At 49.9% G+C, this 17,859-nt stretch overlaps 2 protein-coding genes across 2 annotated transcripts; both read left to right on the top strand.

The window, feature by feature from the left end:
* The first annotated feature begins 3,327 nt into the window (after positions 1-3,327).
* On the top strand, positions 3,328-4,182 carry LOC125522947 (high molecular mass early light-inducible protein HV58, chloroplastic-like). Its single transcript, XM_048687991.1, has 2 exons — positions 3,328-3,475; positions 3,574-4,182. Exons 1-2 carry the CDS (start codon positions 3,365-3,367, stop codon positions 4,039-4,041), a joined length of 579 nt encoding a protein of 192 aa, XP_048543948.1. The 5' UTR covers positions 3,328-3,364; the 3' UTR covers positions 4,042-4,182.
* Positions 4,183-9,994: 5,812 nt separating this feature from the next.
* On the top strand, positions 9,995-10,909 carry LOC125522956 (high molecular mass early light-inducible protein HV58, chloroplastic-like). Its single transcript, XM_048688001.1, has 2 exons — positions 9,995-10,195; positions 10,296-10,909. The coding sequence occupies exons 1-2, from the start codon at positions 10,085-10,087 to the stop codon at positions 10,755-10,757; spliced, it is 573 nt and encodes a 190-aa protein (XP_048543958.1). The 5' UTR covers positions 9,995-10,084; the 3' UTR covers positions 10,758-10,909.
* Positions 10,910-17,859: the final 6,950 nt, after the last annotated feature.

The raw sequence follows: 17,859 nt of genomic DNA, 5'->3' as shown, positions 1-17,859 counted from the left end.
AGGGTTGAGGACGCGTCGGTGCCACATAGGGCTGCGGCGGCAGCGCCGTAGGGATGCATCGGCCAGGCGGACGGCGATGGTGGCGGAGCACCCGGAGTGGATGCAGGGGCGCCATACCACGGGGGCCATAGGCCGGACCCGAAGCACCGTACGGGTGCAGGGCGGCGTACGGCGAGGCAGAGGCGGCGCCATAGGTCGGGGCAGGGGCAGTGCCGTATGCCGGCGTCTGACCCTGGAAGGACGGCGGCGCCGGTGGAACACCCGTGCTGGTCGAGGGCGATGGGCCTCCAGAGGACGGCGGCGGAGGCAGGTCATCGTTGGCGGCTCCCGATCCGATCTGGGAGACCGCGGGCGGCTGGGTGGTCCATCAGGCCGAGGCCGCAGCCAGTGGCTGGGAGGCCAGAAACGGCGACGAGGGAGCGACGGCAGGGGCCGGCGTAGGGGGCGGCGCAGCAATGGTGGCGGCGGTGGGGGGGGGGGGGGGGGGGGGGGGGGAGAGTAAGGCATGCAACGTGGTCCGTTTAGTATTATCGATTTCCATGACAATGAACATTGTTCGGATTAGGACACCCTCAACTCCGTGGCTAGTATGGTCTACATGTTTATCCGCTAATCCATCGTATATTCACATGTCTACTTTTAATATGCTAATTAATTAAAAACTTATTTATTTATTTGAAACTATATATGGCACAATTTTTTACCATAATTTTACATAGAAATTCATGGGAGTTATCCTTTATACCACTGATTTTGCCTAGTTCAAAAGGCATAGCAGCCATTTGCTTTCTTATGGTATACTAATGTAAAAATGAAGTTTTTTGTTATTTTCTTCGAGAGCATTGAGTTCTATGTCTATGATTTACCATCTTTTTGTTTCATAGCAAACTCATGTACCCATTTGATTTGGTACCCTTGATATTGTCGCGAGTTTGAGGGCATCACATAGGCGTTCAATGAACCAGCCGCAGAACAAGGAATCGTGCGGTTTCACAACAGATTGGCTTCCTGGATGTTGTGCATGCAAACAATGTAGGTGTTATTGCATATAAGGAACTAATGACTGCATATCTTTCAAGATAAGATGGTAAAAGGGCCAATTCAAATTTGTCAAACTTGGAGTGATCTTGATCATTCCGATCGTCGCAAAACCATGAAATCTAACCTCATGGATGTATCGAGGCTCTCCTATCGGCAGAACTCAATGACCTTTTCGGCCATATAGCCTTCAACGATGCTTCCCTCCTTTCGGTTATGCTTCCCTCCTTCCGGTAGTAGAATTCTGTAAATCTCATGTTTAGGTTGTTTTCATGGCTTTTTATCCTTTGTTAGTATGAGTCCAGGAGTGTAGGGTCACTGCAAAATATTTGATGTGTGTGGTCGTGATCCATACAAAAATCAGGTTCGGACACAACTGCACAGTTTCTACGCGTCATATTGCTCTCATGGCCATGGATAGGAAGCCATATGAGGCTACACATACGCGCGTGCGTGCACAGCGTGTGACTCAGTCGATCGGCCTACTTACGCAATGTTCACGCTCGCCATCGGTGCACCGTCACCACCAGTACGACAATCACGAGTACTTGTATCTATCTATCAATTTCGCACGTGAGATATCTAAGCATCGTCTTATAGAGTGGCTAAAAGAGCAGCACGTGCTTTAGCTAAGCATGGTGAGGGTCATGGGATGGAGTCATGGAGACCCTCTAGCTTCTTAATTCCTGTAATTGTTATGCCAAGTTAATATATTGCCGCCATGACAGTATTTCCTAAAAAAGGGTAAATATCGTAAAACCATCACATCTATGTCTAGGGTTTTAACTCGCAACCAGTTTACTCCACCGCTACAAAATTGTTTCTATTCCAGCATAATTTTTGGCAGCTATCACTAGTGAGCTGTCTGGAGTGAATTAAACATGTTTCCGACAGAAAGGGCTCGTAGTAAGTGTTGATGTGGCATAAAACGGTCAAATACCGTTTGTTTGACCGTTAAGTTGGGCGTGGGCTCACCCTACATTAACACTACTATCTCTCACACACATCCCTATTCCTTCAAGGCATTTGATCGAACAACTTGTGTGCGATCGCGACGTCTACCCCTGGCTTCTGCGGCCGACCGACCTCCTGGATGCCTTCTCATCACTAGATGATGTACATGAGCTAGCTATGATCTAAGATAGATGATCTGCAAAAGCAATTTGATAGTTCCTCACCGTGCGCAATGTATGCATGTGACGAAGGAGTGGATGTAGGCAAAATTTGTTCTCCATGGGCCACGGTTTTGGGCACTTCTTTGTCTAAATGGTTCTTCTCATCTTCCTTCTTCTAGTGGCACGATGATGCGGTTCGGAAAGCAACGATTCATCGAAATCAACGATGGCAGCTGACACCATGTTTCTCTTTGTCTGTTTCTTCTTTACCTAGTTTTTTCCTATAAGTGCTTCTTTGCGTGCGGTTGTGCTTTGCTGGTGGCCGGGGACTAGGAGGAGGGCCACCATCGTCGGAGATGGCGAAAAGAAGAAAAAAATTCATCGGAATCTTGTGGAAATTGGGGAGGCGGGCGCTATGGGTGGCGGAGTGAGACCGGGCTGGCAGGTGGGATGTTGCGCGGCAGCGCAGTGGCCATGCTCCGTAGCTTCCCCTTTTTCTGAGACTTGCCTATCCTAGAACAAATATGGCTTAGTGTGATTTTTTTTTTTGTTGAGGAAAGCCACATTTGAAGAACTAAATGAAACGAGGAATGGGCTAGTAAAGCGATAATTCCCCAATCAAAAGGTTTTTCCACATATTTAACTTTTGGAGGATGGACTAGAGATGCCATAAAAGCACTCAGTCATATTTTGTTATGCCTAGGTTAAGAGGAACATTTTTGTCAGTACATGGTCCGTGTACGCTCCTACTACATGCTGGGCTCTCTCGTCTCGTGCCACTTTTTGGGGCGCCTTCGGTGTCCACATCGATGATCACCTCGTTTACGTGGCCACGACCGCGTCCACCGGCGAGGCCCTCACGGCCGCTATAAAATGCGCGCCTGCCCGCTCACAATAGGCACAGCAACACAACATCAACCAAGTGTCATCACGTGAATCAACCTGTGGTTGAGTTGGTTAGATGGACAGTGGTATCCCCAATTCACCAGGGTTTAAATCCTGGTGTTCGCATTATTCCTAGATTTATTTCAGGATTTCCGGCGATGCGCTTTCAATGGGAGGAGACGCTCCCGTCGACGACGAGGCGCCTACGGTGACTTCGTAAATTTCAAGATGATATGTCGGCTCAGTCTTTCGGAGGTGCTCATAGAGATAGGATGTGCGTGTGTGCGTTCATAGGGGTGAGTGTATGCTTTTCTCTGCCTTGAGTAATGGCGACCATGGTGGCTTTGAGCTTCTTCGCCGTCGTTGGCCGGTCCGCCGCCCGTTCTCCAGTGGTGGCCCCGCGCCGGCACGCCCTCGTCGTCAGGGCCCAGACCGAGGTGAGCTTTCACGTCTCGCGCTCAACTGTTTCGGATGCTGGCTGGCTAGTGTTACTTCAAGACTCGATCTCAATGTAAAATTGTTTGTGTATGTGCAGCCTGGCATGGATTCAACCAAGGAGACAGCGAGCGCATCGACCTCCTCCTCCTCTCCGAGCACGAGCGCGACCCCGACCCCGATCCCGGCTGCACCCAAGCCCATGATCAAGAAGGCTAACCCCTCCGTGTGGGACGCGCTCGCCTTCAGCGGCCCAGCGCCGGAGCACATCAACGGCCGGCTGGCCATGGTGGGATTCGTGGCGACGCTCACCGTCGAGGTGGCGCGCGGTGGTGGGCTCCTCGACCAGGCCGGCAGCGGCGCTGGGCTTGGCTGGTTCCTGGTGACCGCGGGGGTGTTCTCCGTGGCGTCGCTGGTGCCGTTGCTGCAGGGCCAGAGCGTGGAGAGCAAGTCCAGCGGCTTCTGGAGCGCGGACGCTGAGCTCTGGAACGGCCGCTTCGCCATGCTCGGCCTCGTCGCGCTCGCCGCCACCGAGTTCATTACCGGCGCGCCCTTCGTCAACATCTAAGACCACGTAATGTAGCGCTGTGGATTCTTTTGTGCTGACAGATCGTAATAGTACTAACTGTTGTAGGCATGTTGCAATTTTGTATTACTATCGATGATTGAATTCTGTAAATCTCATGTTAAGGTTGTTTTCATGGCTTCTTATCCTTTGTTAGAGCATCTCCAGCCGTTCAGCCCCCTAGGGCGCTAAAAAAACGGTTTGAGGACGAACCGGCGCTAGTTCGGCCCCTGGGAGCGCCGCCCCCAGGACGCGAAAAATTCGAACTTGGTCGCTCCCGCTCACAAAAGACGTCACAAGTCGGGCGATCGCAAGCCATAGTTCGGCGTACAAAAAATAGAGCGACAAAAGTTCGCGTGCGCATCACTCGGCGGGCTCTGCCCCAGACGTCGGCGGAGTTGGCGTGCGCGGGCTTGGTGGTGTCGGAGCAGGCTCTGCGCTGGGCGGTGTCGGCGCGGCTTCAGTGGTGCTGGGCGTCGTGGAGGCGTGGTCACGCAGGCTTGGCGGCGGCGTCGGCGTGTGGGTCGGCGTCGGCGTCGGCGTGTGCGTTGGCGTCGGCGGCCTTGTCGAGGGAAGCTGGTTCCGGATGAGGCGGCGCTCCGCCAAGTACCACGCCTTGACCGCCTCGTCGGTGCTCTGAAGCATGTCCGCCCCACCCAGCAGGAAAGACAGGTCGGTGTTTCTCTTCTTCGCGGCGACGTTCGTCCGGAGCAGGTCGAGCTTGACGGCGCTGCTCGACATCAACGCCGGCCACCGCGCCTCGGTCTTCTCTTCACGATGGACGGCCCGGGCCTGCGCGTCGGCGAGGCAGTGCTCGATGGACTCCTGCACTCGAGCGGTGGCTGCGTCGGCGTATTTCCCCTTCTTGGCAACTTTGTTGCCGTCCGGCCGCCCTTCCGATGCTCCAGGAGTCGGCGCGTCCGGCTTGTAGGTCTCCTTGGCCTCGTCGAGGGTGCGCCGGACTTCCGCCCACTTCTCGCACTTGTCAATGCGCTTGTAGACGTGGAGGTGCTTGAATTCGGCGAACATGCATAGCAACTGCGCGGAGGGACAAACTGGGCGGCGAGTAGTTGTATGGAGGGTACTGCACGCCAGCGAAGGCGGGAGAGGGCGTGCGCTGGGCCGGGTATTCATGGGGAAGGTGACGTTTGGGTTGAACCCACCGTGCGCGTCCCCGTCGGCGTAGCCCGGCGAGGGCGATCCCCATGGCTGCGGAGAGCCGACGCCTTGCTGGCCCCAGGGCGCGTACTGAGCATGGCTTCCGGGTGGATTCATCATCCCCGCGCGAGTCGCCTCGGCATCGATTTGGTCCGCCAAGGCAGCGCAGCCGCGCGCGCCGCGTTGTCGCGGGCCTTCTTGGCGATGGCCCTGTTCCGACGGTCGGCGGTGACAGCCTCCCGCCGCTCAACTTCCGCCCTCTACTCGGCGTTTGACATGCTCGGTGGCTTGATCGGCGGCGCCCTCGGCTTCCTCTGCTTCGGCTGGGCGACGGAGGCGGTCGCGGTTGCCGCCGCGCGGGGGGCGACGTACTTCTTCGGTGGCATGGCGGCCGGCTGGGAGGGAGGCGAGCGGGAAGGATATTGGCGGGAGGAAGGAAGAGTACGGAAGGAAAGTGGGGAAAACGCGGGAAGAAACGGCGGGAAGAGGCGCTCACCTCGCCGACAGGGCGGACCCACGCGCCCTTTTCACTTGTGCCGGCGCCCCAGGCGCCCCCAGGAAGCCGGGTTCGGCCTGGGTCCGCCGGCACCAGTTTTGCCCCGAGCCGGTGAAAAATGGGCTTCTGGGAGCGCGACCGGGCCGTTTTTTCGGCGCCGGCGCGGAAAAAACGTCCGGAAAGAACCTGTTAGGGCGCGACTGGAGATGCTCTTAGTATGAGTCCACGAGTGTGGCGTCATCGCAACATCTTTTTTTTTCTTGACAAATTTCACCTACTCCCTCTTTGGTAGACTATATATTTTCATGAAGCAATGGGGAGTACGGCGTGGTTAGAATTTCATTGGCCGGGATTTGGTTAAGTGATGCGACCTCTCGGGGGGATTAGAGTAAGGCATGCAGCGTGGTCTGTGAAGGTCCGTAGCCTTTGCCTGTGCGTATAGCATTATCAATTTCCGTGACGAAGAACATTGTTTGGATTAGGACACCCTCGTCTCCGTGGCTAGTGTGGTCTACATGTCTATCCGCTAATCCATCATATACTCACATGTCTACTTTTAATATGCTAATTAATTAAAAACTTATTATTTATTTGAAACTATATATATGGCACAATTTTTTACCATAATTTTACATAGAAACTCATGGGAGTTATCCTTCTATACCACTGATTTTGCCTAGTTCAAAAGGCATAGCAGCCATTTGCTTTCTTATGGTATACTAATGTAAAAATGAAGTATTTTGTTATTTTCTTCGAGAGCATGGAGTTCTATATCTATGATTTACCATCTTTTTGTTTCATAGCAAACTCATGTACCCATTTGATTTGGTACCCTTGACATTGTCGCGAGTTTGAGGGCAGCACATAGGCGTTCAATGAACCAGCGGCAGAACAAGGAATCATGCGGTTTCACAACAGATTGGCTTTCTGGATGTTGTGCATGCAAACAATGTAGGTGTTATTGCATATAAGGAACTAATGACTGCATATCTTTCAAGATAAGATGGTAAAAGGGCCAGTTCAAATTTGTCAAACTTGGAGTGATCTTGATCATTCCGATCATTGCAAAACCATGAAATCTAACCTCATGGATGTATCGAGGCTCTCCTATCGGCAGAACTCAATGACCTTTTCGGCCATATAGCCTTCAACGATGCTTCCCTCCTTCCGGTTATGCTTCCCTCCTTCCGGTAGTAGAATTCTGTAAATCTCATGTTTAGGTTGTTTTCATGGCTTCTTATCCTTTTTTAGTATGAGTCCAGGAGTGTGGCGTCACTGCAAAATATTTTATGTGTGTGGTCGTGATCCATACAAAAATCAGGTTCAGACACAACTGCACAGTTTCTACGCGTCATATTGCTCTCATGGGAATGGATAGGAAGCCATATGAGGCTACACATACGCGCGGGCGTGCACAGCGCGTGACTCAGTCGACCGGCCTACTTACGCAATGTTCACGATTCGCCATCGGTGCACCGTCACCACCAGTACGGCAATCATGAGTACTTGTATCTATCTATCAATTTCACACGTGAGATATCTAAGCATCGTCTTATAGAGAGGCTAAAAGAGCAGCACGTGCTTTAGCTAAGCATGGTGAGGGTCATGGGATGGAGTCATGGAGACCCTCTAGCTTCTTAATTCCTGTAATTGTTATGCCAAGTTAATATATTACCGCCATGCTGGTATTTCCTAAAAAAGGGTGAATATCATAAAACAATCACATCTATGTCTAGGGTTTTAACTCGCAACCACTTTACTCCATGGCTACAAAATTGTATCTATTCCAACATAATTTTTGGCAGCTAACACTAGTGAGCCGTTTGGAGTGAATTAAACATGTTTCCGACAGAAAGGGCTCGTAGTAAGTGTTGATGTGGCATAAAACGGTCAAATACCGTTTGTTCCACCGTTAAGTTGGACGTGGGCTCACCCTCCATTAACACTACTCTCTCTCACACACATCCCTATTCCTTCAAGGCATTTGATCGAACAACTTGTTTGCCATCGCGACATCTACCCCTGGCTTCTGCGGCCGACCGACCTCCTGGATGCCTACTCATCACTTGATGATGTATATGAGCTAGCTATGATCTAAGATAGATGATCTGCAAAAGCAATTTGATAGTTCCTCACCGTGCGCAATGTATACACGTGACGAAGGAGTGGATGTAGGCAATATTTGTTCCTCCATGGGCCACGGTTTTGGGCACTTCTTCGTCTAAATGGTTCTTCTCATCTTCCTTCTCCTAGTGGCACAGTATCGTGGTTCGAAAGGCAACGATTCATTGAAATCAGTGATGGTGGCTGGCGACCTTGTTTCTCTTTGTCGGTTTCTCCTTTACGTGAACTTTTTGCCCTGTAAGCGCTCCTCCGCGTGCGGTTGTGCTTTGCTCATGGACGGGGACGAGGAGGAGGGATGAGCCACCGTCGTCGGAGATGACGGGGAAGATGGAAAAATGAAGAAAAAATTTCATCAAAATCTTGCCGAAATTGGGGAGAGGGCGCTATGGGTGGTGGAGTGGGACTGGGCTGGTAGGCGGCTGCGCCAATGGCCATGGGAGCTCTATAGCTTCCCCATTCTTAAATGAGACTTGCCCTTCCTAGAGCAAATATGGCTTAGTGTAGATTTTTTTGGGAAGGGGTGGGGGAGGGGGGGGGGGTTGTGGATTCTTAGTAACAGTCTATCTTCTATATAAAGGATCGAATAATGTCAGAAGCTTACTGCTTCTGCACGACCTGGCTATTTAAGCCGGTCGACTAGCTTGTCATGCGGTCATGTGGGACTAATACGGGTGTGAAAATCTTAATTATGAGCAATTTTCGGTGTGTTTTGATAGCCCAGCTGACCCAAGATGGACGGGACGATCGTCATGCATGGCGCTGCATGTAATAGGTGTTTTGAAAATAGGGCATGTGATTGCAAATGGTTAATTTTTTGGCCCGACCGATCACTATCTGCGCCAGATTTGCAACCTTGCGGCTGTAGATGCTGTAAGAGGAATTTTTGTTAGTACATGGTTCCAATAATGCTAAGCATATAAAGAGTTACACGCAATTACACGCTGACTAAAATTCTTTCTTTCTACCTAACCACTTCCCCCTGATTTTCATGGGGGTGGGCCATTCCTCCCCCTTAAGCTCCAATCACAACCTATCTGTTTGTGAAACTCATATAAACTCAAGACGCCGATATCCACCACACATGTGGCATAATAGGCATTCGCCCACACACTGTGTGTGGCATGAGCAGGGGGCAGTCCATACAGGCTGTGTGTGGGCAAACAATAGAATTGCCCACACGTGTGGGCGCAGCTACTTCGTGCCACACGCCCAACAAGTACTACTCATCCCCGTCCCGCGCGTGTGGCACGAAGCAAATATGCCCACACATCCTGGCGCAGCTACATTAGGTACGCGCAGGGTGACGATTTAGTTGCCATCCGGGATGACAGATGTAGTTATCCGGGATGGCAAATATGGTTGTAAAAGCACATCAACTCTCTCTGTTTTGGTTAACTATAATTGTCATGTCTAATTTATGGTAGTTGCCGCGTGTAATCAAATCATAGTTGTCGTGTGTGATTAACTATTTGCCACATGTGGTCAAACAATAGTTGTCATGTGTGTTTACCTAGTTGCAACGTGTGGTTAATCACAGTTGCCACGTATGTTTATCTGATTGCCACGTACGCGCAAATGCAATTGCTGTCTAGCAAACGATTCATAGTTGTCATGTGTGTTTGCCTAGTTGCCATGTATGCGCAACTGCAGTTGCCATCCAACAACATACGACTGTTGTGTGGGCGAAAAGCAATTCGCCCACACGTGCATGGACTAGGTGGTGGCTGTGTGGGCAGAAACTAGTTCGCCCACACAGTGCAACTAGCAACCGCGTGCTATGGAGCGTGTGGGCGACCTCTCTAACGCCCACACACCGGCCTTGTCCTACGTGGCACGCGAAAACTATCTCGATGTGTCAAGATTCATGCAAACTTAACTGGACGATGATTCAGACGTGTGGGCGAGTTGCAATGTTGCCACACGTGTGGGTGTTAGTGTTTTCGTAAACTTATATATATATATATGTAGCATTACTCTGCTGGTTCTCTAGTCTTGTGCACTTTTTGGCGAGAGCGGGTTATGGGGCCTTCGGTGTCCACGTCGACGTGAGCCGGCCGCCTCCCTCCCTCCACGTACAGCTCTATCACCTCGTTCACGTGGCCACGGCCGCGTCCACTGGCGACGCCCTCACGGCCGCTATAAAATGCGCGCCTGCTCGCTCCCAAGTGACATAGCAACACAACGTCAACCAAGTGTCATCACCATCGATCTAGCCAGCAGCACCTTCTCTAGTTCTCTTCCTGCGCTAGCTCTTCTCTGCCTTGAGTAATGGCGACCATGGTGGCTTTGAGCTCCTTCGCCGTCGTTGGCCGGTCCGCCGCCCGTTCTCTAGTGGTGGCCCCGCGCCGGCGCGCCCTCGTCGTCAGGGCCCAGACCGAGGTGAGCTTTCACGTCTCGTGCTCAACTGTTTCGGATGCGCTGGCTGGCTAGTGTTACTTCAAGACTCGATCTCAATGTAAAATTGTTTGTGTATGTGCAGCCTGACTCAACCAAGGAGACAACGAGCGCATCGACCTCCTCCTTCTCTCCGAGCACGAGCGCGACCCCGACCCCGATCCCGGCTGCACCCAAGCCCATGACCAAGAAGGCTAACCCCTCCGTGTGGGACGCGCTCGCCTTCAGCGGCCCAGCGCCGGAGCGCATCAACGGCCGGCTGGCCATGGTGGGATTCGTGGCGGCGCTCACCGTCGAGGCGGCGCGCGGTGGTGGGCTCCTCGACCAGGCCGGCAGCGGCGCTGGGCTTGGCTGGTTCCTGGTGACCACGGGGGTGTTCTCCGTGGCATCGTTGGTGCCGCTGCTGCAGGGCCAGAGTGTCGAGAGCAAGTCGAGCGGCGTTTGGAGCGCCGACGCCGAGCTCTGGAACGGCCGCTTCGCCATGCTCGGCCTCGTCGCGCTCGCCGCCACCGAGTTCATTACCGGCGCGCCCTTCGTCAACATCTAAGACCACGTAATGTAGCGCTGTGGATTCTTTTGTGCTGACAGATCGTAATAGTACTAACTGTTGTAGCCACGTTGCAATTTTGTATTACCATCGATGATTGAGTTCTGTAAATCTCATGTTAAGGCTGTTTTCATGGCTTCTTATCCTTGTTAGTATGAGTCCACGAATGTGGCGTCATCGCAACATCTTTTTTTTTTCTTGAAAAATTTCACCAACGTCCTCTTGCGGTTAACTATAGGGCAGTGATCTGCGCCGGTGCACTGGCCGAACGATTCGGCCGGTCGGCGCGCGGATACTTTAGAAAGCGCGCGTATTCAGCCGGATACTGCCCCGATACTCGGATACTGCCCGATATGTATCCCGTAAGTATATCTCGATTTTCTGATTTAAAAAAAAGAAAATAATGTTTGATACTTCAAGGATACTTCTGCGATACTTTTTGGATACCTGAAACCCCTCGTTTGACGTGAAATCCCCTCCCTCAATAGTAAAGGCACATCTTTTAAAGATACCCAACATGGGTGTGAGTTCATGCCAAAACATGACTGTCAATATTTTTGTTCAATTGAAATGTGAGCAAGAGAGAGTCGATGCACTGATTGGAACAACAAACCCGCGAAAATCCAACTGCTAATTAATAAAAGTGGACCAAGTGCAAGAAAACAAAGGGAATAATTCTATTGAGGCATGCTTTGACCTAGAAGCTCTATTTTCTTTTCAATATTTTTAATAATTAATATATATAATATCTACATATAAACGTATCGCCGTATCCATGTTTTCAGAAAATTGGCATATCGGGCGTATCCCCGTATCACGTATCCGATAAGTATCCAAGTATCCGTGCAACATAGCCGATCGGCTGCCCACCGTCGGATCGCTTTGCCCAGAGCCGTTAGATCACACCCTTCTATCGCCCCCTTCCTCACGCGCGTGAACGACAAAAATCCCCCGCAACGCTATTTGTGCTGGACACCCGCCATGGACCGCTTCGAGGCCTGACCTTGAAGCATCACCAGCTTACCGCCGGTCGCCGTCCTCGTCGCCGGCTCGCTGCCCTCGCCCCCGGTAGCCGGTTGCCGTCCTCGTCGCCGGCTTGCCGCCCTCACCCCCGGTCGCCGGTCGCCGTCCTTGTCGCCTCCCGGTCGCCGTCCCCGCCCCCGATCGCTGGTCACCGCCCGGTCGCCGTCCTCGCCCCAAGTCGCCGTCCTTGTCGCCCCCGGTCTCCGATCTCCGTCCTCGTCGCCACCGGTCATTCGCCGGGCTCTCCCGGTTGAAGCTTTTTTGCCATTACCGCTTGAAGCTTTTTGTCCTGCCGGTTGAAGCTTTTTTATGCGGAGCAAGATTTTTCCTCATGCCACTCTAAAAACTTTTCCTCTAGCTGAATGAAGCTTTTCCACAAATGGTTGAAGCATTTTCTCCCTGGGTGGAAGCTAGACACTTGACTAGTTCCAGCAAATAAAAATGTAGCCAGTAGAAAATGTATACATCGGTTGTAGCATTTGTCCACCCTGGTTGCATCTTCTGCCGCGCCGGCGTTCGTAGCGGACAGTCGACAGGTTGCAGCAAAAAACGATGCCAGCTATAGCAAAATACGATGCCGGATGTAGCAAAAACTGCTGGTCCAGCAAAAACGACTTCGATGGGAGCATTTTTGGGTGCTACTTCCAGCAAAACACTGCGTCGGTTGCAGCAACCGTGATTTGTGGTTGCAGCATCACCCCGTCCATTCCAAGTCCAACTTGCCGTGGTGACCCCAACAGCTCATCGGGGTGAATCCCGCAACTCGCCGCCGTTACCGGTTCCAGCAAAACCAGTACACGATTGCAGCTCCCTTCCCATGATTGCAGCTCCCTTCCCAGCCGACGGTGGATGGGGTTGAGACCCGACGGTGGCGGCGCCCTCCGGCGACCAGCCGGCGAGGCGGCGGGGCCGGGCGACGAGGAGGTGGGGCGCGGGGCGATGGGGCTCGGGGGCGCTGCTCGTGGGCGCACGCGGACTGCGTGGGAACAATGCGGGGAGGGATGGATAAGATGCACAGGCCCACATCAGGGGAGAAGTTGCTACATGTGCGTGTGTGTTGTGCGTGAGGAGGCAGGAGCCGACCGAAGTTTCGGCCGATGCGCCGGATCTAAACATTACCATTAACTATATATTTGATGACGACCCACATTGTTTTTAACATAGTACAAACGCAAACATTCATATATGCGCGTATACAGTCATCCCCTGTATAAATGCACCCACACACCCTATCTCTGTGAGCACTTTTGAAAGACTGGGGCGACATATCATCATGAGATCGGGGAAGCCGCCACAGACATCTTTGTAGTTGACGAGAACATCTTCTTCCGCTGAACGCATATCACCAGAAAGCCTAAAATAAATTCCGAAAAATGCAAGCACCCTCGTATCTGTGGCTAGTATGTGCTACATGTTTACCTGCTAATCCACCAGATACTCATATGTCTACTTTAACTATGCTACTTAATTAAAAACTTATTCTGTGTCCTAAAGATTCTTAACTAGCTACCTGGACACACTGGTGGGCGTTTCACAAAATCCTTTAAATGCACCCTATCTCTATGATCCAATAAAAGGCAAGGGCCTGCAGTGATTAATTATGATTCAGTTCAGCTTCAGACTGTCAAACAAACAGTGCCAGATGGTAGCCGCAGGTGGATTGTGAAGGAAATATGCCCTAGAGGCAATAATAAAGTCGTTTTTTATATTTCCTTATATCATGATAAATGTTTATTATTCATGCTAGAATTTTATTAACCGGAAACTTAGTACATGTGTGAATACATAGACAAACAGAGTGTCCCTAGTATGCCTCTACTTGACTAGCTCGTTAATCAAAGATGGTTAAGTTTCCTGACCATAGACATGTGTTGTCATTTGATGAACAGGATCACATTATTAGAGAGTGATGTGGTGGACAAGACCCATCCGTTAGCTTAGCATAATGATCGTTAAGTTTTATTGCTATTGCTTTCTTCATGACTTATACATATTCCTCTGACTATGAGATTATGCAACTCCCGAATACCGGAGGAACACCTTGTGTGCTATCAAACATCACAACGTAACTGGGTGATTATAAAGATGCTCTACAGGTGTCTCCGAAGGTGTTTGTTGGGTTGTCATAGATCGAGATTAGGATTTGTCACTCCGAGTATCGGAGAGGTATCTCTGGGCCCTCTCTGTAATGCACATCACTATAATCCTTGCAAGCAATGTGACTAATGAGTTAGTTACGGGATGATGCATTACAGAACGAGTAAAGAGACTTGCCGGTAATGAGATTAAACTAGGTATGATGATACCGACAATCGAATCTCGGGCAAGTAACATACCGATGACAAAGGGAATAACGTATGTTGTCATTGTGGTTTGACCGATAAAGATCTTCGTAGAATAGGTAGGAATCAATATGAGCATCCAGGTTCCGCTATTGGTTATTGACTGGAGATGTGTCTCGGTCATGTCTACATAGTTCTCGAACCCGTAGGGTCCGCACGCTTAACGTTCGATGATGATTTGTATTATGAGTTATGTGTTTTGGTGACCGGAGTTTGTTCGGAGTCCCGGATGAGATCACAGACATGATGAGGAGTCTCGAAATGGTCGAGAGGTAAAGATTCATATATTGGAAGGTTATGTACGTGTTGGGGAACGTAGTAATTCAAAATTTTCCTACGATCACGGAAGATCTAACTAGGAGATGCATAGCAACGAGAGGGGAGAGTGTGTCCACGTACCCTCGTATACCAAAAGCGGAAGCATTTAGTAACACGGATGATGTAGTCGAACGTCTTCACGATCCAACCGATCCTAGCACCGAATGTACAGTACCTCTGTGTTCAGCACACGTTCAGCACGATGACGTCCCTCGAGCTCTAGATCCAGTTGAGGATGAGGAAGAGTTCCGTCAGCACGACGGTGTGGCGACGGTGATGATGAAGTTGCTGGCGCAGGGCTTCACCTAAGCACTACGACGATATGACCGAGGTGGTAAACTGTAGAGGGGGCACGACACACGGCTAAGAGATGTCTGTTGTGCCTTTGGGGTGCCCCCGCCTCCGTATATAAAGGGGAAGGAGGAGGTGGCTGGCCTAGGGGGCGCGCCATAAGGGGGGAGTCCAACTTCGACTCCTAGTCCAAGTAGGATTCGCCGCCCCCCACCTTCCTTCCACCGGAGAGGGAAAAGGGGAAGGGAGAGAGAGAGAGGGAGAAGGAAAGAGGGGGGCTGGCCCCCACTCCTAGTCCAATTTGGTTTGGGAAGGGGGGGCACCCCTCTCATGTGGCCCTTCTCCTCTCCTCCAATAAGGCCCAATAAGCCCAATGCTTCTCCCGGGGGTTCCGGTAACCTCCCGGTACTCCGAAAAAATGTCTGAACCACTCGGAACCATTCTGATGTCGGAATGCAATCTTCCAATATATGAATCTGTACCTCTTGACCATTTCGAGACTCCTTGTCATGTCCGTGATCTCATCCGGAACTCCGAACAAACTTCGGTCATCAAATCACATAACTCATAATACAAATCGTCATCGAACATTAAGCGTGCGGACCCTACGGGTTCGAGAACTATGTAGACATGACCGAGACACGTCTCCAGACAATAACCAATAGTGGAACCTAGATGCTCATATTGGCTCCTACATATTCTACGAAGATCTTTATCGGTCAAACCGCATAACAACATACGTTGTTCCCTTTGTCATTGGTATGCTACTTGCCCGAGGTTCGATCGTTGGTATCCTCATACCTAGTTCAATATCGTTACCGGCAAGTCTCTTTACTCATTCCGTAATGCATCATCCCGTAACTAAATCATTAGTCACATTGCTTGCAAGGCTTAGAGTGATGTGCATTACCGAGAGGGCCCAGAGATACCTCTCCGATACACCGAGTGACAAATCCTAATCTTGATCTATGCCAAGTCAACAAACACCATCGGAGACACCTATAGAGCATCTTTATAATCACCTAGTTACGTTGTGACGCTTGATAGCACACAAGGTGTTCCTCCGGTATTCGGGAGTTGCATAATCTCATAGTCAAAGGAACATGTATAAGTCATGAAGAAAGCAATAGCAATAAAACTAAATGATCATTATGCTAAGCTAACGGATGGGTCTTGTCCATCACATCATTCTCCAATGATGTGATTCCGTTCATCAAATGACAACACATGTCTATGGTCAGGAAACATAACCATCTTTGATTAACGAGCTAGTCAAGTAGAGGCATACTAGGGACATTCTGTTTTGTCTTTGTATTCACACATGTACTAAGTTTCCGGTTAATACAATTCTAGCATGAATAATAAACATTTATCATGATATAAGGAAATATAAAAAACAACTTTATTATTGCCTCTAGGGCATATTTCCTTCAGTCTCCCACTTGCACTAGAGTGAATAATCTAGTTCACATCGTCATGTGATTTAACACCAATAGTTCACATCTTTATGTGATTAGTTCACATCGGTATGTGACTAACACCCAAAGGGTACTAAGGTGTGATCATGTTTTTCTTGTTAGAGAAGTTTAGTCAACGAGTCTGCCACATTCCGATCCGTATGTATTTCGCAAATTTTTATGTCTACAATGCTCTGCATGGAGCTACTCGAGCTAATTGCGCCCACTTTCCAATATGTATCCAGATTGAGACTAGGAGTCATCCGGATCGGTGTAAAAGTTTGCATCGACGTAACTCTTTACGACAAACTCTTTATTACCTCCATTACCGAGAAATATTTCCTTAGTCTGCTTAGGTAACTAAGGATAACTTTTACCGCTGTCTGATACGTCTCCAACGTATCTATAATTTTTGATTGCTCCATGCTATATTATCTACTGTTTTGGACATTATTGGGCTTTATTATCCACTTTTATATTATTTTTGGGACTAACCTATTAACCGGAGGCCCAGCCCAGAATTGCTGTTTTTTTGCCTGTTTTAGGGTTTCGAAGAAAAGGAATATCAAACGGAGTCCAAACGGAATGAAACCTTCGGGAATGTGATTTTCTCACCGAATACAACTCAGGAGACTTGGACCCTACGTCAAGCCATTTAACAGGAGGCCACGAGGTAGGGGGGCGCGCCTGCCCCCCCCAGGCGCGCCCTCCACCCTCGTGGGCCCCTGTTGCTCCACCGACGTACTTCTTCCTCCTATATATATATACCCACGTGCCCCCAAACGATCAGAACAGGAGCCGAAACCCTAATTCGAATGTTGTAACTTCCTGTATCCACGAGATCCCATCTTGGGGCCTGTTTCGGAGCTCCGCCGGAGGGGGCATCGATCATGGAGGGCTTCTACATCAACACCATAGCCTCTCCGATGAAGTGTGAGTAGTTTACTTCAGACCTACAGGTCCATCGTTAGTAGCTAGATGGTTTCTTCTCTCTTTTTAGATCTCAATACAATGTTCTCCCCCTCTCTTGTGGAGATCTATTTGATGTAATCTTCTTTTTGCAGTGTGTTTGTTGAGACCGATGAATTGTGGGTTTATGATCAAGTCTATCTATGACTAATATTTGAATCTTCTCTGAATTCTTTTATGTATGATTGGTTATCTTTGCAAGTCTCTTCGAATTATCAGTTTGGTTTTGGCCTACTAGATTGATCTTTCTTGCAATGGGTGAAGTGCTTAGCTTTGGGTTCAATCTTGCGGTGTCCTTTCCTGGTGACAGTAAGGGCAGCAAGGCATGTATTGTATTGTTGCCATCGAGGATAACAAGATGGGGTTTTCTTCATATTGCATGAGTCTATCCCTCTACATCATGTCATCTTGCTTAAGGTGTTACTCTGTTTTTAACTTAATACTCTAGATGCATGCTGGATAGCGGTCGATGAGTGGAGTAATAGTAGTAGATGCAGGCAGGAGTCAGTCTACTTGTCTCAGATGTGATGCCTATATACATGATCATACCTAGATATTCTCATAACTATGCTCAATTCTATCAATTGCTCAACAGTAATTTGTTCACCCACCGTAGAATACTTATGCTCTCGAGAGAAGCCACTAGTGAAACCTATGGCCCCCGGGTCTATCTCTATCATATTAATCTCCTACTACTTAGTT

Source organism: Triticum urartu, chromosome 1, assembly GCF_003073215.2.
Source record: "Triticum urartu cultivar G1812 chromosome 1, Tu2.1, whole genome shotgun sequence".
In the NCBI taxonomy this organism is placed as follows: domain Eukaryota; kingdom Viridiplantae; phylum Streptophyta; class Magnoliopsida; order Poales; family Poaceae; genus Triticum; species Triticum urartu.
The sequence above is the reverse complement of the archived record's forward strand: the minus strand, read 5'-3'. Positions and strand labels throughout refer to the sequence as shown.